Here is a 23,673-nt window from a genome sequence, read left to right as displayed (position 1 = left end):
CAGTGGCGCAATGGATAACGTGTCTGACTACGGATTTGAAGATTCTAAGTTCGACTCCTGGCTGGCTCACTCTGTGCTTGTTTTTCTCCGGCTTATTTTGTTGTTGTGTTTTTTTTCTTCTCCAAAATGTAGAAGAAAAGGCAAATCTCCAAGCATTCTTCTTTTTTTCCAAAAAAGACATATTCTGCACACCCATTCCGATGTCTAGGGGAGACACGGATATGCTTCGGTATTGCCATTCGTATGTCAATTTTGGACCTTGACAGACTGACGATAGACAGTTTTTCATCTAGATAACGGTTGCAATGTGTGTTTTCAGATGCATGACACAAGTATTTTCACCTGGACAAGAGCTTAATTACCAGTTCAAGGTATCAATTCAGCAATCACAGGACTCTGGCCAAAAAACTGAACCCCCGGGGTGAGTCAACAAACATGTCCCTTGAATGCATACAACAGTATATAATTTACAAAACCGTACTTTTGGATAATTCTTGTTTTGCCAAATTATTATCACATTGTTACAGTCGCAGACCTAAAGCAACAGGCCACTACAAGATCCTGCGCCCACACTGACCACATGTATGGAAAGTGCGCCAGAAGCCAATGGCCAGTTTAAGGTTTCCAAATCCCATATGGTCTAGTGCTTAGGATTCCTGGTTTTCACCAAGGCGGCCCAGGTTTGACTCCCGGTATGGGAACGCATGCTCCTTTTTGATTCCCTCCTCAAAAATCCAGCACATCTTCCTGCACCAGAAGTGACTTTTTGGCCAGCAGTAGAGCTACAAGACCGTGATATGTCGAGGTTCTGTCTAACACTTTGTCCCTTTGATAGCTCAGCTGGTAGAGCGGAGGACTGTAGGTTGGAGTGTTGGCAATCCTTAGGTCGCCGGCTCGAAGGAGGTCTTTTTTTCAAGTGCTCACCATTTTTTTGGTTTGGAGCTGGCTTTCTCGCAGCTGTTAGCAGAGCTTGAATTCGCAGTCCACAATTGGAAGCCAAAAGAGCTTTCCCTGACCGGGAATCAATCACGGGCCGCAGCGGTGGTGGCGCCGAATACTAACCACTAGACCACCAGGGAGGGGCTGGTGGGCTGGTGGGCTTACCTACTGAAAACAAGGTGAGAATAAGCAGACAGCAATGCTTGCCACTGTCACATCTAAAACCAAGAACTCTGTAGCAATCGGGAGTCTCTACTATCTTTTTTGCTTCTCTCCTCAAAAAGCCAGCACATCTTCCTGCACCAGAAGTGACATTTTGGACAGCAGTAGAGCTACAGAACCCTGATAGATTGAGGTTCCGATGTCTATGGGGAGTCGCGTAACATGCTTCGGTATTGCCATTCATCACACAAGCTCTCCGATAAGCTCGGCGATTAACGTGGTAATATAATGCAGGCTGGTGGGCCAGTTGATTCTAGATTGAACAATTTCATCTCTACTCTGTAACTGCTTTACTACTTTGAAGGGTGTAATGCCATGTGGTTTTGATGTCATGGGCTTGCCATTTTGAAGCCTTATCACTAATTGCCACCTGGACATTGAGAATAAGTTGTAAACTGAGTTAAACTGAAGGAGCGAATAATCAGCAACTTTGCCGATTAAAAATTGGTCTCACTTTCATTGTTACCGTCACAATGTCATTTTTGTACCTTGACAGAGTGACGATAGGCAGTTTTTCCTCTAGATAACGGTTGCAGTGTGTGTTTTCAAATGGATGACACAAGTATTTTCAACTGGAAAAGAGCTTAATTACCAGTTCGATGTACCAATTCAGCAATCACAGGAATCTGCCCAAATAGGATAGGATTAGGATTCCTGGTTTTCACCCAGGCGGCCTGGGTTTGACTCCCGGTATGGGAATGCATGCTCCTTTTTGCTTCCTCTCCTCAAAAATCCAGCACATCTTCCTGCACCAGATGTCGAGGTTCTGTCTAACACTTTGCCCCTTCGATAGCTCAGCTGGTTGAGCGGAGGACTGTAGGTTGAAGTGTCGGCGATCCTTAGGTCGCTGGTTCGACTCTGGCTCGAAGGAGATTTTTTTTTCAAGTGCTCACCATTTTTTTGGTTTGGAGCTGGCTTTCTCGCAGCTGTTAGCAGAGCTTGAATTTGCAGTCCACAATTGGAAGCCAAAAGAGCTTTCCCTGACCAGGAATCGAACCCAGGCCGCGGCGGTGAGAGCACCGAATCCTAACCACTAGACCACCAGGGAGGGGATGGTGGGCTGGTGGGCTTACCTCGTGAAAATAAGGTGAGAATAAGCAGACAGCAATGCTTGCCACTGTCACATCTAAAACCAACAACTCTGTAGCAATCAGGGGTCTTAACTACTGGTGGGCCAGTGGCGCAATGGATAACGTGTCTGACTACAGATCAGAAGATTCTAGGATTGACTCATGGCTGGCTCGCTCTGTGCCTGATTTTCTCCGGCTTATTTTGTTGTTGTGTTTTTTTTTCTCTTCTCCAAAATCCAGAAGGAAAGGCAAATATTCAGGAATTCTTCTTTTTTTCCAAAAAAGACATATTATGCACACCCTTTCCAATGTCTAGGGAAGACACGGACATGCTTCGGTATTGCCATTCGTCTCTCAAGCACTCCGACAAGCTCGGCGATTAAAGGGGAAATAAACTGCAGGCTGGCAGCCAGTTGATTTTCGAATGAACAATTTCATCGCTACTCTGTAACTGCTTCATTACTTTGAAGGGTGTAATGCCATGTTGTTTTGATGTCACGGGCTTGCCATTTTGAAGCCTTATCACTAATTGCCACCTGGACATTGAGAATAAATTGTAATCTGCATTAAACTGAAAGAGCGAATAATCAGCAACTTCGCGGATAAAAAATTGGTTTCACTTTCATTATTAACCTCACAATATGTCAATTTTGTACCTTGACAGACCGATGATAGGCAGATTTTCATCTAGATAACGGTTGCAATGTGTGTTTTCAGATGCATGACACAAGTATTTTCACCTGGACAAGAGCTTAATTACCAGTTCAAGGTATCAATTCAGCAATCACAGGAATCTGCCCAAAAAAACTGAACCCCCGGGGTGAGTAAAAAAAAACAGATCCCTTGAATGCATACAACACTATATAATTCAGAAAACCGTCATTTTGGATAATTCTTGTTTTGCCAAATTATTATCACATTGTTACAGTCGCAGACCTAAAGCAACAGGCCACTACAAGATCCTGCGCCCACACTGACCACATGTATAGAAAGTGCGCCAGAAGCCAATGGCCAGTTTAAGGTTTCCAAATCCCATATGGTCTAGCGCTTAGGATTCCTGGTTTTCACCCAGGCGGCCCAGGTTTGACTCCCGGTATGGGAACGCATGCTCCTTTTTGATTCCCTCCTCAAAAATCCAGCACATCTTCCTGCACCAGAAGTGACTTTTTGGCCAGCAGTAGAGCTACAGGACCGTGATATGTCGAGGTTCTGTCTAACACTTTGACCCTTCGATGGCGGTACCTGACAGCCACAAGTCTGTAAAATTAATCCAATAGTATGCCGACTTCTATCTTTTAAAAACCAATCACGTTACGACTTCTATCTTTTATAAACCAATCAAGTTACGACTTCTATCTTTTGAAAACCAATCACGTTACGACTTCTATCTTTTAAACCCCAATCAGGCTTCGACTTCGATCTTTTAGAAACCAATCACGTTGCAATCTCTATTTTTCCGCGTCCAATGAAATGGCAAGGTCTATTTCTCATACACCAATCACGCACGTTCCGTCTTCCACCTTTTAAAAAAACCAATCACGTTGCGATTTCTATTTTTGCTCGTCCAATTATATGGCAAACCAATCACCGCACACGGTCAATTTTTGTCATCTTTCCGTCACTTGCATATAATCTCCGCTCAGGTAACGTTAAGTTATTTACATTCCGCTCATGTATGTTATTTATATCTTGATAATGAAATGGTTTAGGATTTTTGTACCTTACGAATAGCAAGATTGGCCATGTAAATTAGCCTATGATTACCGCTTGATAGACTACGTGACGTCAACTGTCACTGATGTGTAAATACTATTACGGCCGAACTAACTGTAAATATGTCGAATTTAACCGATTTACAAGGTTTCTCTCTGAAAAAAAAAATGCTTTTTATTTAATCTGATTGTCATAAGGTTCCATAACTTTGTCCACATGCGGCATTTCAACACACAAAATAAATTTGGATAATGTTGGTGTTTTGTTTAACTTTTACACTTATGTTATATGTTTATACATATGTTATGAGTATGACCAGCCACAAGAAGTGAATGGATAAGTTTATACATTCAGGTTCATGCCCTTATCACATGGACACAGTTGAAAGAGCACAATATGTTTAATCTGAGTATTTGTTTTAGTCAAATTAATCCATAATGCTCTATATTTATTTATTTATTTATACTCAAAAACGAGTTTTGTATGAGTCTAGGTCATTGAGACATACAGCCATACTAGAAAGATCTATCACAACATGTTAAGACTCTATTTATAAATTGTTCTTATACTTTTGTTCTTGTTATAATTTTTTATATGTATTTTTTGTATATTTGTACATACATACATACATACATACATACATATATATATATATATGTATGTATGTATGTATGTATATAATTAAAAAAATATATATATAATTGTTTTGACATGATATATATGACTGAATTGTGCAATTGAAATGTTTCCTCTTGGCATGAATATAGCCCCTGCTGCTGACATGGCATTAAATGATAAATAAATAAATCACAACATGTTATATGTAAGATAATATATGTATTATAATGGATTTATAATCTGCTATAATATGGCGGTCGTTTTGGACCAGGAACACAAAACTACCTATCATGAAATGAACACAACAGGAGGGTAAATGCTGTGTTTCCAGGCTACAATGGCAGTTAGTGTAACGTGTTATGTAGTGTTTCAGGCAACGACATGGCTTCAGCTAAGTCTCACAAAGGCATGAGTAATGCTGAATGGCTTGCGCGTCTGGAGAGTTTTGCCCAAACAGGAGTTTGGCCATCTACGCAGGGGAATAAACCTTCTCCCCAACAAAAAAGATGGCATGAGTTGTATCAGAAGGTAAGTTATGCAGCTAGATTCATGGGCAAACTAACAAACTTTTTTGATAATACATTGTGGTATTTTTATTTATGTGTATCGATAAGTAATTACTTACCATGTAAATACAATGTTATATTGATATAATTATTATGACTTATGGCTGTTTTGAGATCCAGTGTCAGAGGTATAATTCAAGTTCACAGATAGAAAAGTGCCCTCTGCAAATGAGGGGACAGACCACTCTTCTGAAGGAAGCTCAGACATGTATTTGTGGATTTCACAAGGTAACTTCAATTAGCCTGGTTCAAGTTGCATAAATAGATAGATGTGTTTGCCACATCAATATTTCTTTATATCTAAAATCACATTAGGAAGACTGTTTTGTACTTTATGCATGTGTCACAGGTTCATCCACCAGTCACAGTGGAAGCATCACAGAGCACCCCGACCCAAAGCACACCCTCTGTCAGTGATGTGTCATGTGCTGCAAAGAGAGCTAAACTAACATTGTCAATGGTAAGCAGACCACACTATTGCATGCATCACTGCAGATATTGAAACATCTCAACCTTTAACTATAGTGTTAGGGTTTTGTTATCACTAACCATGACAAATCTTTTCAGTTTGAAAAGTCAAGGTTTGGAGGCTCACATGTGGCAGCAGCAAAACCTAATTTGAGCACCCAGAGGAAAACCTCTCAGGTTAATATTAAAAGACATCAAGGCTTTTATAATGACATCATGACTTTATCATTATGTAATTTTAATTTATTAAAAACATGGCAATCCCCTTAATAGATTAATCATAATGTTTGACTCCACAGATGTTAGAGCACTCCAGTTCAGCTGCAGTTTCATGTCCACCCTCTGATCCTCATCCTTCTCCATCCCCCAAACCTCATCAGCCTGTCATCCAGTCCTCCTCTTCCTTCTTCCTTCCTCCACCTCAGAGTTCACAACGCATCAAAGAAACAGCAACGCCATCAACTGTTTCTGAGAATACTGTTGTGAGGAGCCCAGTAAGATCTCATTCAAAATATATAGATGTCTTCATCATTTAATGCTCTCTTAGCTTTTATTTAAACCAGTGTTTTTGATAATATCAGCAGGTCGAATCTCAGCCAGAAGATCTCCCCCTTCTGTGGCCACAGACAATGCCACAGCAAGACCAGAAGTGGGTGTCGGAAGTACTTTTTAGGGTTGGTGCAAAGGGAAAGCTGGAGCTGCGTGAAAACCTACAGTTGTGGTATCACCCCCCACCACCAGCCCTGTTGTACCACCAAGCTCCAACACCTGATAGGTTTTTTTCACAGTGTCTCTTGCTCTGGATGCCATATAAGCTGTGGAAGGTGCGGTTCCAGTGTACTAACCCTGCCTGTGCCACGCAACAGCTGTGTGGTGGTGGACTGCACAGGAGGGTACGACAGGTGTTAGACATTGACAGATACTACAACCTGGTGACAGAGACCCTGATCTGCACCAGGTGTAGAACCAGCTACCTGCCCTGGAGTCATGCTGTGCTGCAGCAGTTGGACCTGGCCCATCGATCTGAATTCAGGGTCATCCTCACACGCAAGTAATTATTTTGCAGTCATTTTCACTTATGTGCTACCTTTTTTGATAAATATTTCCTACAATAATTAGATACCTTACAATAAGATACTTAAATGAAAACTTTTTTCCAAGGTATGCCTGTGACATTCGGGTTCTTCGCTTGCTGCGTGAGAGGGGCATGGGGAATGGCCCAGTGAGGATCATCGGCCAGCTGAGAGAGAACCACAGTGAGGAGTGGTTGAAACGTGCGCTTCGGTACACATCAGAGTGTGTGGCCTTTTTTGATAATCGTGCCTGCATCCGGTGCACTTCCAGGAGCCACCACCACTTGCTTCAGTACCCAGCTACAAATGGCTCCTCAATGTATACAGTCAGGACATTCTCAACAGGCTCGATCACATAAAGGCCAGCATAACATCCACGTATGGATCAATTTTAAAAATGGATTCAACTAAGAAGGTCAGATAAGCTGCTTACTTGACTGTACCCTTATCTATAATGTATTTTTAGACCAAGAGAGCTTTATTTTTTTCATTGTAACTGATTTGGATGCCTGTTGTACTATTTGCTATGCTTATTGTTTCTTTCAGATCACCAAGAAGTTGAGCGGGCCTGCGAAAGGCACAGCACAGTGGCTTACCTCAGTGGGCAATGATATAGGTCAGGTGCTGATGAGTGTCCTGACTGCGAATGAAGGGGCTGGGTTGGACCTCATGGCTGCAGGGCTCATGGAGCGATACCGGAGTGCTGGTGTTGATCCTCCCACTGTCATTTATATGGACTGTGATTGTTACAAGACAGTGGGAGAGACTAAATTGAAGAGGCGGTTCAGCGGCTGGCCCGATGTCATCGTCCGCCTAGACATTTGGCATTTTATGCGACGTCTGGCAGTAGGGTGCACCACTGACGCCCACCAGTTGTACCCTACTTTTATGGCTAGGCTGTCATCCTGTATTTTTGAGTGGGATGCAGGGGATCTCACTCTGCTGAGATGGGCCAAAAGGGAGCAACTCATCCAACAGGGCTGGCCTACACTGACGGAGGCAGAACTGGACCATCATTTAACTAAAGCTGAGCTGCTCCAGCACTGCAGGAGGAGAACACGAGGAGAAGAAACCACTATCCGCCTCCTTGATATGCTCATCAGAGAACTCATGGGTGGCAAGGGGAATGATGCTCTTGGTGTTCCACTACTTGACAATGTGAGAATGCAGCACATCTAGAATGTCCAGAGGCGGCATGTCACCTGTATCCAAGATCCTCCAAATGTGCCGCTCTATACTGAAACTGGAACTACAAACAAGGGTGGGGTGGTTCTAAAAACCGTTGTGCCAGAGGCTCCACATCCCTGGAATCATTTCACTGCCACCTAAGCAGATTTATTCCAGGTTTGTCATGTCAGAATATACCACATTTTGCCACTAATTCCTGTTTATCAAGATATTTGCAGATTAAATTTTCTGTTTTGCATTTTCTCAAAGCAATATTTGGCTTTCTATTTCTTTTTCTAGGGAACAGCGCAAACAGCCTGAACTTCCAGATTTATCTCCTGGAAGGTTTATTACGCTGGAATCAGGACCGGGCTGAAGCTGCTGTTGCAGATGAAGGTTCAACTCTGCGCTCTTACACAGGGGAGCTGGTTTACTCTGTCAATGACAAACTACAATAAGTTGTATGGCAGGAAATTGGTCCCAAGCTTCACTCGACCTGCAGTATACACAGGTACAAATATTTTGATAAATGCAGCTCATGATGTAGCATGTTTTTGTTAAAATTACAATTGCTTTTGGACAATAATAATGTAATTTTGACATATCAGAGAAAAATTATACTACCAGAATATTTGTACATTATTCTGTGTTCTAGGTTTCAGGGCAGAAAATAAAATACATAGTAGAATATAGAGTAATCCTGTCTTTTTATGATAGCCTCTGAATTAGATATATATTGTTCATACAGAAGTGGACAACAAAATATTTACTGCATTTCTGAATAAACCTTTCTGCATAATTTCCATTAAAAACGTTTCCTGTTACAAATATTTCCTCAGGGGAGCTCATTGGATTACAGTACTTGTTGAGGCAGAATAGTCAGCCCCTGGAGGACATGTGGGATGTCAAAGGGATGGGATGGGATGTCAAAGGGATGAGGGTTTCATTCATTTCTTTGGAGAGGAAGCCACAGTGGCAAATCTTGTGGCATCAGATGACTTGGTCCTTTCAGGTCCACCAGTTCTACCAGCTGCACCAGTTCCCAGTGTCCAGGCTCCTTCAGCTGCACCAGTGCCCAGTGTAGCTGCACCAGTGCCCAGTGTCCAGACTCCACCAGTGCCCAGTGTCCAGGCTCCTTCAGCTGCACCAGTGCCCAGTGTAGCTGCACCAGTGCCCAGTGTCCAGGCGCCACCACTGCTCAGTGTCCGGGCTCCTTCACCTGCACCAGTGCCCAGTGTAGCTGCACCAGTGCCCAGTGTCCTGGCTCCACCACTGCTCAGTGTCCGGGCTCCTTCACCTGCACCAGTGCCCAGTGTAGCTGCACCAGTGCCCAGTGTCCAGACTCCACCAGTGCCCAGTGTCCAGGCTCCTTCAGTTGCACCAGTGCCTAGTGTAGCTGCACCAGTTCCCAGTGTCCTGGCTCCACCACTGCTCAGAGTCCGGGCTCCTTCACCTGCACCAGTGCCCAGTGTCTTGGCTCCACCACTGCTCAGAGTCCGGGCTCCTTCAGCTGCACCAGTGCCCAGTGTAGCTGCACCAGTGCCCAGTGTCCTGGCGCCACCACTGCTCAGTGTCCGGGCTCCTTCACCTGCACCAGTGCCCAGTGTCCTGGCTCCACCACTGCTCAGAGTCCGGGCTCCTTCACCTGCACCAGTGCCCAGTGTAGCTGCACCAGTGCCCAGTGTCCTGGCTCCACCACTGCTCAGAGTCCGGGCTCCTTCAGCTGCACCAGTGCCCAGTGTAGCTGCACCAGTGCCCAGTGTCCAGGCGCCACCACTGCTCAGAGTCCGGGCTCCTTCACCTGCACCAGTGCCCAGTGTAGCTGCACCAGTGCCCAGTGTCCAGGTGCCACCACTGCTCAGAATCCAGGCTCCTTCACCTGCACCAGTGCCCAGTGTAGCTGCACCAGTGCCCAGTGTCCTGGCTCCACCACTGCTCAGAGTCTGGGCTGCTTCACCTGCACCAGTGCCCAGTGTAGCTGCACCAGTGCCCAGTGTCCTGGCTCCACCACTGCTCAGAGTCTGGGCTCCTTCAGCTGCACCAGTGCCCAGTGTAGCTGCACCAGTGCCCAGTGTCCAGGCGCCACCACTGCTCAGTGTCCGGGCTCCTTCACCTGCACCAGTGCCCAGTGTAGCTGCACCAGTGCCCAGTGTCCTGGCTCCACCACTGCTCAGAGTCCGGGCTCCTTCACCTGCACCAGTGCCCAGTGTAGCTGCACCAGTGCCCAGTGTCCTGGCTCCACCACTGCTCAGAGTCCGGGCTCCTTCAGCTGCACCAGTGCCCAGTGTAGCTGCACCAGTGCCCAGTGTCCAGGCGCCACCACTGCTCAGAGTCCGGGCTCCTTCACCTGCACCAGTGCCCAGTGTAGCTGCACCAGTGCCCAGTGTCCAGGTGCCACCACTGCTCAGAATCCAGGCTCCTTCACCTGCACCAGTGCCCAGTGTAGCTGCACCAGTGCCCAGTGTCCTGGCTCCACCACTGCTCAGAGTCCGGGCTGCTTCACCTGCACCAGTGCCCAGTGTAGCTGCACCAGTGCCCAGTGTCCAGACTCCACCACTGCTCAGAGTCCGGGCTCCTTCACCTGCACCAGTGCCCAGTGTAGCTGCACCAGTGCCCAGTGTCCTGGCTCCACCACTGCTCAGAGTCCGGGCTCCTTCACCTGCACCAGTGCCCAGTGTCCAGGCGCCACCACTGCTCAGAGTCCGGGCTCCTTCACCTGCACCAGTGCCCAGTGTAGCTGCACCAGTGCCCAGTGTCCAGACTCCACCACTGCTCAGTGTCCAGGCTCCTTTAGATACACCAGTGCCCTCAGCAATGGTAAAATTTCCTTTTCTATACGAATTGTGACTCATTTAGTTATTTGCCATTAAGCAGTAAACTTACTTAACAGCATGTAAATACCTAACCAACAGTTATATATTTCCAGGCTGTTGACGAGCACTGCATTCCTGGAATGGACCGGGTGGATGCGTTGGCAGAATGTCTGGTGGAGCTGTGCTCACAGACAAGCCTCACACTTACCAACCAACAAGTTGCGACCATTGTGGGTTTGTGGCAGAACCTGGACAAATTTGATAAAGACAGGGTAGTGTATGCTGCTCGTCATCAAGACAGGCTACTTACAGGACGTTTTAGGTCCCCGAAAAAGAAAGCTGTCTTCACTCCTGGTGTCGAAAGCACAAAAAGGTGTGTTGGGTTCTAGCGGCTTTCCAGCACAGTGGCCTAATTGCTGTCTTGTTGAAATGATTTTAATAAGGTTATGTAACATCCACCGAAGCCCCAAGAAACAGCGGACAGAATCTCTGTCTAAATGGGATCTCATTCTTCGTGATTACAGAAGAATTCGGCAGCTAATCGTGAGCAATGGAATGGTGATGAGTGACACAACCCTTCAGCTAGTTGAGGTAAATCAGAGGACTCTTACGACGTGACACAATAACCGTTTAAAGGGTCAGGAGGTCTCCTTGCTGTTGCAAGGGCTGGACCTTCCAGAGGCACGTCCAGTGGCTTTGGATGCTTTGCCTCCAGCACGAGTACAGCCTGTTGTGCCTCCACAATATAGCCACCAGTTGCATACCTACCAGATGCCACCAGACACAGCTGGACAGGCAAAGACAAAGTTTAGAAAGATTGCGCCCTCAGCTACCTGTACATCTGCCACAGCAACTTCAATCTGGCCATCAGCCGTACACCCTCAGCGTTCAGCCACGTCCAGCCAGCTAAGGACAATTTGTCCCAGGCCGACAGCACCACACCCATTGGTTCCTGACACACCCACTGCCCCTGTTGTGTCTCAGATGTTTCTGGTTCCCTGCCCAACCCCATTTTCCACCATTAACCCTGGAGCAATTACCTCTGACCCACCTGCAAATGACACAGCCACTCCAACCAAACGGTCGTACAATCGTACTGTAAAAGCAAATTCGTGCAGAAAGTGTGGCCAATTTCGTACTCAAGAAACTGGCCATAGCCAGTACAAAGGCAAAATATATTGCCCTAATAAAGAAACAATTACGAAGGAGCAGTGGTTACAGATTATGAGAAGATAACTCATTTATTTATGTGTTATACATTCATTTTGTTCTCTTGGTTTTCTTCTGTTTTTTATCTTCCAGCCATATTTAATGTTAAAGAATTATACTGTGCACTTTTTTTATCTTGTATTATTATTATTATTATTATTATAAACATGTGGGCATGTATATGAATACACTATAATACATATGGAAATATATAATACATATTAAATAAAGTTAAACTATTATATTATTATTATTACTATAGAAAGGTTTATGTGTAAAGGAAGCAGTATAAAGTAAAATACCAAAATGTGTATATTTTGATGTACATATTTATATATTTTTTGTAATTATTTTATATAGACTGTGCACATAAAATACTTAATTTTATATTGAATTAAGTACTTTTACTAAATTTTTCTAGATATGTATATAGTTAATAAATATATTTCTTGTATTGCTGTTGTATTTATTTGTTTTATTGAATGTAATGACATTCAGTTTACAGTTGCATTCAGTGTCACGTGTAGCTTTGCAAGTAATATGATACAATAAAGTGTGAATGCCGTAATAAGGAGGTTATTTTGTCCCTACTGCCACAGGAAATGATTGCCTTAATAAATCACTTGGACAAATGATAATGATAATGAGAATAAAATAAAAATCAATCTTAGAAACTTGGAACATTAAATCAAAAACATTACTTTCAAAATCAATCTTAGAAACGAAACAATAATTAAATTCAAATACATTACTTTTAAAACCAAACTTGGAACATTAAATCAAAAACATTATTTTCAAAATCAATCTTAGAAACGAAACAATAATTAAATTCAAATACATTACTTTTAAAATCAAATTTGGAAACGAAACAATCGATTCACGAGTTTTAACAAATACACGCATAACTTTATGTGACAGCGTTGATTCGAACCTGCGATTTCCTGAGTTTCTCGCGCTTCTCTTCCCCCCTCTCCCGTCCCTTCTTATACAGACTATTGTTTCCCAACTTTGGCGGAGCTGGTAGAGCGGAGGACTGTAGGTTGGAGTGTTGGCAATCCTTAGGTTGCTGGTTCGACTCCGGCTCGAAGGAGGTCTTTTTTTCAAGTGCTCACCATTTTTTTGGTTTGGAGCTGGCTTTCTCACAGCTGTTAGCAGAGCTTGAATTCGCAGTCCACAATTGGAAGCCAAAAGAGCTTTCCCTGACCGGGAATCGAACCCGGGGCGCGGCGGTGAGAGCGCCGAATCCTAACCACTAGACCACAAGGGAGGGGCATGACACGGACATGCTTCGGTATTGCCATTCATCTCACAAGCACTCCGACAAGCTCGGCGATTAAAGGGGAAATAAACTGCAGGCTGGCAGCCAGTTGATTTTCGAATGAACAATTTCATCGCTACTCTGTAACTGCTTCATTACTTTGAAGGGTGTAATGCCATGTTGTTTTGATGTCACGGGCTTGCCATTTTGAAGCCTTATCACTAATTGCCACCTGGACATTGAGAATAAATTGTAATCTGCATTAAACTGAACGAGCGAGTAATCAGCAACTTTGCGGAAAAAAAATTGGTCTCACTTTCATTATTACCCTCACAATATGTCAATTTTGTACCTTGACAGACCGATGATAGGCAGATTTTCATCTAGATAACGGTTGCAATGTGTGTTTTCAGATGCATGACACAAGTATTTTAACCTGGACAAGAGCTTAATTACCAGTTCAAGGTATCAATTCAGCAATCACAGGAATCTGCCCAAAAAAACTGAACCCCCCCGGGGTGAGTAAAAAAAACAGATCCCTTGAATGATTACAACACTATATAATTCAGAAAACCGTCCTTTTGGATAATTCTTGTTTTGCCAAATTATTATCACATTGTTACAGTCGCTGACCACATGTATGGAAGGTGCGCCACTGGCCAGTTTAAGGTGTCCAAATCCCATATGGTCTAGCGGTCAGGATTCCTGGTTTTCATCCAGGCGGCCCGGGTTTGACTCCCGGTATGGGAACGCATGCTTCTTTTTGCTTCCCTCCTCAAAAATCCAGCACATCTTCCTGCTCCAGATGTCGAGATTCTGTCTAACACTTCGCCCCTTCGATAGTTTAGCTGGTAGAGCGGAGGACTGTAGGTTGGAGTGTTGGCAATCCTTAGGTCGCTGGTTCGACTCCGGCTCGAAAGAGGTCTTTTTTTCAAGTGCTCACCATTTTTTTTTTGGTTTGGAGCTGGCTTTCTCACAGCTGTTAGCAGAGCTTGAATTTGCAGTCCACAATTGGAAGCCAAAAGAGCTTTCCCTGACCGGGAATCGAACCCGGGCCGCGGCGGTGAGAGCGCCAAATCCTAACCACTAGACCACCAGGGAGGGGCTGGTGGGCTGGTGGGCTCGTAGGCTTACCTTCTGATAACAAGGTGAGAATAAGCAGACAGCAATGCTTCCCACTGTCACATCTAAAACCAACAACTCTGTAGCAATCGGGAGTCTCTACTATCGGTGGGCCAGTGGCGCAATGGATAATGTGTCTGACTACGGCTCAGAAGATTCTAGGTTTGACTCCTTGCTGGTTCGCCCAGTGCTTGTTTTTCTCCGGCTTATTTTGTTGTTGTGTTTTTTTTTCTTCTCCAAAATCTAGAAGAAAAGGCAAATTTCCAGGCATTCTCCTTTTTTTCCAAAAAAGACATATTCTGCACACCCATTCCGATGTCTAGGGGAGACACGGACATGCTTCGGTATTGCCATTCGTATGTCAATTTTGGACCTTGACAGACTGACGATAGACAGTTTTTCATCTAGATAACGGTTGCAATGTGTGTTTTCAGATGCATGACACAAGTATTTTCACCTGGAAAAGAGCTTAATTACCTGTTCAAGGTATCAATTCAGCAATCACAGGAATCTGCCCAAAAAAACTGAACCCCCGGGGTGAGTAAAAAAAACAGATCCCTTGAATGCATATTACACTATATAATTCAGAAAACCATCCTTTTGGATAATTCTTGTTTTGCCAAATTATTATCACATTGTTACAGTCGCAGACCTAAAGCAACAGGCCACTACAAGATCCTGCGCCCACACTGACCACATGTATGGAAAGTGTGCCATTGGCCAGTTTAAGGTGTCCAAATCCCATATGGTCAAGCGGTTTGGATTCCTGGTTTTCACCCAGGCGGCCCGGGTTTATGGATATGACAAGCATGCCTAATACCAAAAAGATCCTCTCGAGAGGATGTGCCACTGAGTTACAATCACATAGAATCTTTCTATATAGATATGTTTGCACTTATTCCTAATCTGCCAAATCCATAAGCAGCACTCGGATTTGCTCTACCACTGAGTTATACCCCACAGATTCCCTGGATCATAGCCACACACAAGATGACAGACTCACTTTTGAATAAAGTTTTTGGATATGACAAGCATGCCAGATATAAAAAAGAACCTCTCGAGAGGATGTGCCACTGAGTTATAATCACATACAGAATCTTTCTATATAGATATGTTTGCACTTATTCCTAATCTGCAAAACCGGGGACCTCTTGATCTTCAGTCAAATGCTCTCCCACTGAGCCATACCCCTAAATCTTCGCAGAAAAATGCTCTTTCATTGAGCCAAACCCCCACAGACTTCTGTGCTTAGAGCCAAAGATTAAGTTACATCCTACGATTCAACAATATTAAACATTGACTGCTTCACTGTAAACTCAAGTCTTTGGTTACTCCCAATCAGAATCAACAACTCTACAACTCAAAACCTCCAAATAAGACAAGTCCAAAGGGGGCACCCAGATTTGAACTGTGGACGACTTGTTTACAGGCTCACTTTGAAATCATGTCGTTGATTATGTCAAGCAAGCCAGATCAAAAACGTAGACCTATTGATCTGCAGACAAATGCTCTGTCGTTGAGCTATAACCCGTACTGCATGAGCACAAACCACAAAAATGAACTTATGTCAAGGATTTGTTTATTCCTAATATGCCAAGCCCAAAGGAAGCACATGGAATGAACCTGGGACTTCTTGATCTACAATGAAACGCTGTGCCATTGAGATATAACCCCATACAGTATGAGCACAAAAAGGCAGGAAGATATGGCTACACATATTCCTAACATGCCAAATGCAAAGGGGGCACTCAGATTTGAACCGGGGACCTCTTGATCTGCAGGCAAATGCTCGACCACTGAGCTATACCCCCACAGACTCCCTGGATCATAGCCTCACACAAGATGACAGACTCAATTCTGAATAAAGTTTTTGGATATGACAAGCATGCCAGATACAAAAAAAGAACCTTTCGAGAGGATGTGCCACTGAGTTACAATCACATACAGAATCTTTCTATATACATGTCCTTCTAAAATAATTAGCATATTGTGATAAAGTTCATTATTTTCCATAATGTAATGATAAAAAATTAAACTTTCATATATTTTAGATTCATTGCACACCAACTGAAATATTTCAGGTCTTTTATTGTTTTAATACTGATGATTTTGGCATACAGCTCATGAAAACCCAAAATGCCTGTCTCAAAAAATTAGCATATTTCATCCGACCAATAAAAGAAAAATGTTTTTAATACAAAAAAAGTCAACCTTCAAATAATTATGTTCAGTTATGCACTCAATACTTGGTCGGGAATCCTTTTGCAGAAATGACTGCTTCAATGCGGCGTGGCATGGAGGCAATCAGCCTGTGGCACTGCTGAGGTGTTATGGAGGCCCAGGATGCTTCTATAGCGGCCTTAAGCTCATCCAGAGTGTTGGGTTTTGCGTCTCTCAACTTTCTCTTCACAATATCCCACAGAATCTCTATGGGGTTCAGGTCAGGAGAGTTGGCAGGCCAATTGAGCACAGTAATACCATGGTCAGTAAACCATTTACCAGTGGTTTTGGCACTGTGAGCATGTGCCAGGTCGTGCTGAAAAATGAAATCTTCATCTCCATAAAGCTTTTCAGCAGATGGACGCATGAAGTGCTCCAAAATCTCCTGATAGCTAGCTGCATTGACCCTGCCCTTGATAAAACACAGTGGACCAACACCAGCAGCTGACATGGCACCCCAGACCATCACTGACTGTGGGTACTTGACACTGGACTTCAGGTATTTTGGCATTTCCTTCTCCCCAGTCCTCCTCCAGACTCTGGCACCTTGATTTCCGAATGACATGCAAAATTTGTCCAAAAGTCCAGTGCTGCTTCTCTGTAGCCCAGGTCAGGCCCTTCTGCCGCTGTTTCTGGTTCAAAAGTGGCTTGACCTGGGGAATGCGGCACCTGTAGCCCATTTCCTGCACATGCCTGTGCACGGTGGCTCTGGATGTTTCTACTCCAGACTCAGTCCACTGCTTCCGCAGGTCCCCCAAGGTCTGGAATCGGTCCTTCTCCACAATCTTCCTCAGGGTCCGGTCACCTCTCCTCATTGTGCAGCGTTTTTTGCCACACTTTTTCCTTCCCACAGACTTCCCACTGAGATGCCTTGATACAGCACTCTGGGAACAGCCTGTTCGTTCAGAAATTTCTTTTTGTGTCTTACCCTCTTGCTTGAGGGTGTCACTGATGGCCTTCTGGTCAGCAGTCTTACCCATGATTGCGGTTTTGAGTAATGAACCAGGCTGGGAGTTTTTAAAAACCCTCAGGAATCTTTTGCAGGTGTTTAGAGTTTATAAGTTGATTCAGATGATTAGGTTAATAGCTTGTTTAGAGAACCTTTTCATGATATGCAAATTTTTTGAGGTAGGAATTTTGGGTTTTCATGAGCTGTATGCCAAAATCATCAGTATTAAAACAATAAAAGACCTGAAATATTTCAGTTGGTGTGCAATGAATCTAAAATATATGAAAGTTTAATTTTTATCATTACATTATGGAAAATAATGAACTTTATCACAATATGCTAATTTTTTGAGAAGGACCTGTAGATATGTTTGCACTTATTCCTAATCTGCCAAATCCATAAGTGGCACACGGTTTTGAACCGAGGACCTCTTGATCTGCACTCAAATGCTCTACCACTGAAATACGCCCCCACAGACTCCCTGGATCATAGCCTCACATAAGAAGACAGACTCACATTTGAATAAAGTTTCTGGATATGACAAGCATGTCAAATTCAAAAAGAACCTCTCGAGAGAATGTGCCACTGAGTTACAATCACATACAGAATCTTTCTATATAGATATGTTTGCACTTATTCATAATCTGCCTAATCCACAAGGGGCACCCGGATTTGAACCGGGGACCTCTTGACCTGCAGTCAAATGCTCTGCCACTGAACTATGCCCCCACACTTTTGCAGAGAAATGCTCTTTCATTGAGCCATAACCCCACAGACTTCTGTGCTTAGAGCCAAAGATTAAGTTAGATCCTACGATTCAACAATATCAAACATTGACTTCTTCACTGTAAACTCAGGTCTTTGGTTACTCTAAATCAGAATCAACAACTCTACAACACAAACCCTCCAAATAAGACAAGTCCAAAGGGGGCACCCAGATTTGAACTTTGGACGACTTAATTACAGACTCACTTTGAAATCATGTCGTTGATTATGTCAAGCAAGCCAGATCCAAAACGTAAACCTATTGATCTGCAGACAAATGCTCTGTCGTTGAGCTATAACCCCATACTGCATGAGCACAAACCACAAAAATGAATTTATGTCAAGAATTTGTTTAATCCTAATATGCCAAACCCAAATTAGGCACATGGAATGAACCTGGGACCTCTTTATCTGCAATCAAATGCCGTGCCATTGAGATATAAACCCGTACAGTATGAGCACAAAAAGGCAGGAAGATATGGCTACACATATTCCTAATGTGCCAAATCCAAAGGCGGCACCCAGATTTGAACCAGGGACCTCTTGATCTGCATTCAAATGCTCTACCACTGAGTCTCCCTGGATCATAGCCACACACAATTTGACAAACTCACTTTTGAATAAAGTTTTTAGATATGACAAGCATGCCAGATACAAAAAAGAACGTCTCGAGAGGATGTGCCACTGAGTTATAATCACATACAGAATCTTTCTATATAGATATGTTTGCACTTATTCCTAATCTGCCAAATCCATAAGCGGCACTCGGATTTGAACCGAGGACCTCTTGATCTGCACTCAAATGCTCTACCACTGAACTATGCACCCACATTTTTGCAGAAAAATGCTGTTTCATTAAGCCATACCCCTACAGACTTCTGTGTTTAGAGCCAAAGATTAAGTTAGATCCTACGATTCAACAATATCAAACATTGACTCCTTCACTGTAAACTCAGGTCTTTGGTTACTCCAAATCAGAATCAACAACTCTACAACTCAAACCCTCCAAATAAGACAAGTCCAAAGGGGACACCCAGATTTGAACTGTGGACGACTTGATTACAGACTCACTTTGAAATCATGTCATTGATTATGCCAAGCAAGCCAGATCCAAAATGTAGACCTATTGATCTGCAGACAAATGCTCTGTTGTTGAGCTATAACCCCGTAATGCATGAGCACAAACCTCAAAAATGAATTTATGTCAAGGATTTGTTTATTCCTAATATGCCAAGCCCAAATTAGGCACATCTCGAATCTCCCTTTTCTGTCCAAGATACTAGAAAAGGTGGTATCCTCACAATTATATTCCTTCTTAGAGAAAAATGGTATATGTGAGGATTTCCAGTCAGGATTTAGACGGTATCATAGTACTGAGACTGCTCTCCTTAGAGTTACAAATGATCTGCTCTTATCATCTGATCGTGGGTGTATCTCTCTATTAGTTTTATTGGATCTTAGTGCTGCGTTTGACTTAATTGACCACAACATTCTTTTGCATAGACTTGAACACTTTGTTGGCATCAGTGGAAGTGCATTAGCATGGTTTAAATCATACTTATATGACCGCCATCAGTTGTAGCAGTGAATGAAGATGTATCCTATCGATCACAAGTGCAGTATGGAGTACCTCAAGGCTCAGTACTAGGGCCGCTACTCTTCACGCTTTATATGTTACCCTTGGGAGATATCATCAGGAAACATGGTGTTAGCTTTCACTGTTATGCTGATGATACTCAGCTCTATATTTCTTCGCAGCCCGGTGAAACACACCAATTTGAAAAACTAATGGATTGCATAGTCGATATAAAAAACTGGATGACGAGTAATTTCTTACTGCGAAATTCTGAAAAAAACAGAGGTGTTAATTATAGGACCTAAAAACTCCGCTTGTAATAACCCAGAACACTGTCTAAGACTTGATGGTTGCTCTGTCAATTCTTCGTCATCAGTTAGGAACCTAGGTGTTCTATTTGATCGCAATCTTTCCTTAGAAAGCCACGTTTCTAGCATTTGTAAAACTGCATTTTTCCATCTCAAAAATATATCTAAATTACGGCCTATGCTCTCAATGTCAAATGCAGAAATGTTAATCCATGCATTTATGACCTCAAGGTTAGATTATTGTAATGCTTTATTGGGTGGTTGTTTTGCACGTTTAGTAAACAAACTACAGCTAGTCCAAAATGCAGCAGCAAGAGTTCTTACTAGAACCAGGAAGTATGACCATTTTAGCCCAGTACCATTCAACACTGCACTGGCTCCCTATCAAACATCGTATAGATTTTAAAATATTGCTTATTACTTATAAAGGCCTGAATGGTTTAGCACCTCAGTATTTGAATGAGCTCCTTTTACATTATAATCCTCTACGTCCGCTACGTTCTCAAAACTCAGGCAATTTGATAATACCTAGAATATCAAAATCAACTGTGGGCGGCAGATCCTTTTCCTATTTGGTGCCTAAACTCTGGAATAACCTACCTAACATTGTTCGGGAGGCAGACACACTCTTGCAGTTTAAATCTAGATTAAAGACCGATCTCTTTAACCTGGCATACACATAACATACTAATATGCTTTTAATATCCAAATCCGTTAAAGGATTTTTAGGCTGCATTAATTAGGTAAACCGGAACCGGAAACACTTCCCATAACACCCTATGTACTTGCTACATCATTAGAAGAATGGCATCTACGCTAATATTTGTCTGTTTCTCTCTTGTTCCGAGGTCACCGTGGCCACCAGATCCAGTCTGTGTCCAGATCAGAGGGTCACTGCAGTCACCCGGATCCAGTACGTATCCAGACCAGATGGTGGATCAGCACCTAGAAAGGACCTCTACATCCCTGAAAGACAGCGGAGACCAGGACAACTAGAGCCCCAGATACAGATCCCCTGTAAAGACCTTGTCTCAGAGGAGCACTAGGACAAGACCACAGGAAACAGATGATTCTTCTGCACAATCTGACTTTGCTGCAGCCTGGAATTGAACTACTGGTTTCGTCTGGTCAGAGGAGACCTGCCCCCCCAACTATGCCTGGTTTCTCCCAAGGTTTTTTTTCTCCATTCTGTCACCGGTGGAGTTTCGGTTCCTTGCCGCTGTCGCCTCTGGCTTGCTTAGTTGGGGACACTTCATCTACAGCGATATCGTTGACTTGATTGCAAATAAATGCACAGACACTATTTAACTGAACAGAGATGACATAACTGAATCCAATGATGAACTGCCTTTAACTATCATTTTGCATTATTGACACTGTTTTCCTAATGAACGTTATTCAGTTGCTTTGACGCAATGTATTTTGTTTAAAGCGCTATATAAATGGCATTGAGATATAACCCTGTACAGCATGAGCACAAAAAGGCAGGAAGATATGGCTACACATATTCCTAACATGCCAAATCCAAAGGGGGCATCCGGATTTTAACCGGGGACCTCTTGATCTGCAGTCAAATGCTCTACCACTGAGCTATACCCCCACAGATTCCCTGGATCATAGCCACACACAAGATGATAGACTCACTTTTGAATAAAGTTTTTGGATATGACAAGCATGCCAGATTCAAAAAAGAACCCCTCGAGAGGATGTTTCACTGAGTTATAATCACATACAGAATCTTTCTATATAGATATTTTTGCACTTATTCCTAATCTGCAAAACCGGGGACCTCTTGATATGCAGTCAAATGCTCTCCCACTGAGCCATACCCCCAAATCTTTGCAGAAAAATGCTCTTTCATTGAGCCAAACCCCCACAGACTTCTGTGCTTAGAGCCAAAGATTAAGTTACATCCTACGACTCAACAATATCAAACATTGACTGCTTCACGGTAAACTCAAGTCTTTGGTTACTCCCAATCAGAATCAACAACTCTACAACTCAAAACCTCCAAATAAGATAAGTCCAAAGGGGGCACCCAGATTTGAACTGTGGACGACTTGATTACAGACTCACTTTGAAATCATGTCGTTGATTATGTCAAGCAAGCCAGATCAAAATAGTAGACCTATTGACTTGCAGACAAATGCTCTGTCGTTGAGCTATAACCCGTACTGCATGAGCACAAACCACAAAAATGAACTTATGTCAAGGATTTGTTTATTCCTAATATGCCAAGCCCAAAGGAGGCACATGGAATGAACCTGGGACTTCTTGATCTACAATGAAACGCTGTGCCATTGAGATATAAACCCGTACAGTATGAGCACAAAAAGGCAGGAAGATATGGCTACACATACTCCTAACATGCCAAATTCAAAGGGGACACCCGGATTTGAACCGGGGACCTCTTGGTCTGCAGTCTAATGCTCTACCATTGAGCTATACCCCCACATCTTTGCAGAAACATGCTCTTTCATTGAGCCATACCCCCACAGACTTCTGTGCTTAGAGCCAAGATTAAGTTAGATCCTACGATTCAACAATATCAAACATTGACTGCTTCACTGTAAACTCAAGTCTTTGATTACTCCAAATCAGAATCAACAACTCTACAACTCAAATCCTCCCAATAAGACAAGTCCAAAGGGGGCACCCAAATTTGAACTGTGGACGACTTTAATTACAGACTCACTTTGAAGTCATATCCTTGGTTATGTCAAGCAAGCCAGACCCAAAACATAGACCTATTGATCTGCAGACAAATGCTCTGTCGTTCAGCTATAACCCCGTACTGCATGAGCACAAACCACAAAAATGCACTTATGTCAAGGATTTGTTTATTCCTAATATGCCAAACCCAAATTAGGCACATGGAATGAATCTGGGACCTCTTGATCTGCAATCAAACGCCGTGCCTTTGAGATATAACCCCGTACAGTATGAGCACAAAAAGGAAGGAAGATATGGCTTGAATTTGAATTGGATTTGAACCGGGGACCTTTTGACCTGCAGTCAAATGCTCTACCACTGAACTATGCCAACACACCTTTGTAGAAAAATGCTCTTTCATTGAGCCATACCGCCACAGACTTCTGTGCTTAGAGCCAAAGATTAAGTTACATCCTACGATTCAACAATATCAAACATTGACTGCTTCACTGTAAACTCAGGTCTTTGGTTACTCCAAATCAGAATCAACAACTCTACAACTCAAACCCTCCAAATAAGACAAGTCCAAAGGGGGCACCCAGATTTGAACTGTGGACGACTTGATTACAGACTCACTTTGAAATCATGTCGTTGATTATGTCAAGCAAGCCACATCCAAAACGTAAACCTATTGATCTGCAGACAAATGCTCTGTCATTGAGCTATAACCCCATACTGCATGAGCACAAACCACAAAAATGAATTTATGTCAATGATTTGTTTAATCCTAATATTCCAAGCCCAAATTAGGCACATGGAATGAAACTGGGACCTCTTTTTCTGCAATCAAACGCCGTGCCATTGAGATATAAACTGCCAAAATCCAAAAGGGGAACCCAGATATGAACCGGGGACCTCTTGGTCTGCAGTCTAATGCTCTACCACTGAGCTATACCCCCACATCT

The 23,673-nt window shown here is 43.2% G+C and overlaps 2 protein-coding genes and 7 non-coding genes across 9 annotated transcripts in view; 2 read left to right on the top strand and 7 right to left on the bottom strand.

Moving 5' to 3' along the window:
* The window catches only part of mkrn2 (makorin, ring finger protein, 2), a 160,556-nt gene that overhangs the window by 39,129 nt on the left and 97,754 nt on the right, over nt 1-23,673 (bottom strand). The gene's annotated exons all lie outside the window — the stretch shown is intronic.
* trnae-cuc (transfer RNA glutamic acid (anticodon CUC)) lies at nt 2,138-2,209 on the bottom strand. Its single transcript has one exon. It is a non-coding gene; the product is annotated as a tRNA-Glu (tRNA).
* Nucleotides 4,655-6,651, top strand: LOC132118945 (uncharacterized). Its single transcript, XM_059528699.1, has 6 exons — nt 4,655-5,090; nt 5,276-5,356; nt 5,478-5,588; nt 5,696-5,773; nt 5,896-6,090; nt 6,181-6,651. Exons 1-6 carry the CDS (start codon nt 4,944-4,946, stop codon nt 6,649-6,651), a joined length of 1,083 nt encoding a protein of 360 aa, XP_059384682.1. The 5' UTR covers nt 4,655-4,943.
* trnae-cuc (transfer RNA glutamic acid (anticodon CUC)) lies at nt 13,054-13,125 on the bottom strand. Its single transcript has one exon. It is a non-coding gene; the product is annotated as a tRNA-Glu (tRNA).
* trnae-uuc (transfer RNA glutamic acid (anticodon UUC)) lies at nt 13,795-13,866 on the top strand. The gene has a single exon. It is a non-coding gene; the product is annotated as a tRNA-Glu (tRNA).
* trnae-cuc (transfer RNA glutamic acid (anticodon CUC)) lies at nt 14,146-14,217 on the bottom strand. The gene has a single exon. It is a non-coding gene; the product is annotated as a tRNA-Glu (tRNA).
* Nucleotides 18,065-18,136, bottom strand: trnac-gca (transfer RNA cysteine (anticodon GCA)). Its single transcript has one exon. It is a non-coding gene; the product is annotated as a tRNA-Cys (tRNA).
* On the bottom strand, nt 21,585-21,656 carry trnac-gca (transfer RNA cysteine (anticodon GCA)). The gene has a single exon. It is a non-coding gene; the product is annotated as a tRNA-Cys (tRNA).
* Nucleotides 22,437-22,508, bottom strand: trnac-gca (transfer RNA cysteine (anticodon GCA)). Its single transcript has one exon. It is a non-coding gene; the product is annotated as a tRNA-Cys (tRNA).

The sequence above is a fragment of the Carassius carassius genome, chromosome 38 (assembly GCF_963082965.1).
Source record: "Carassius carassius chromosome 38, fCarCar2.1, whole genome shotgun sequence".
Taxonomy (NCBI): domain Eukaryota; kingdom Metazoa; phylum Chordata; class Actinopteri; order Cypriniformes; family Cyprinidae; genus Carassius; species Carassius carassius.
Note: the sequence above shows the minus strand (reverse complement) of the source record. Positions and strands in the feature narration are given on the sequence as shown.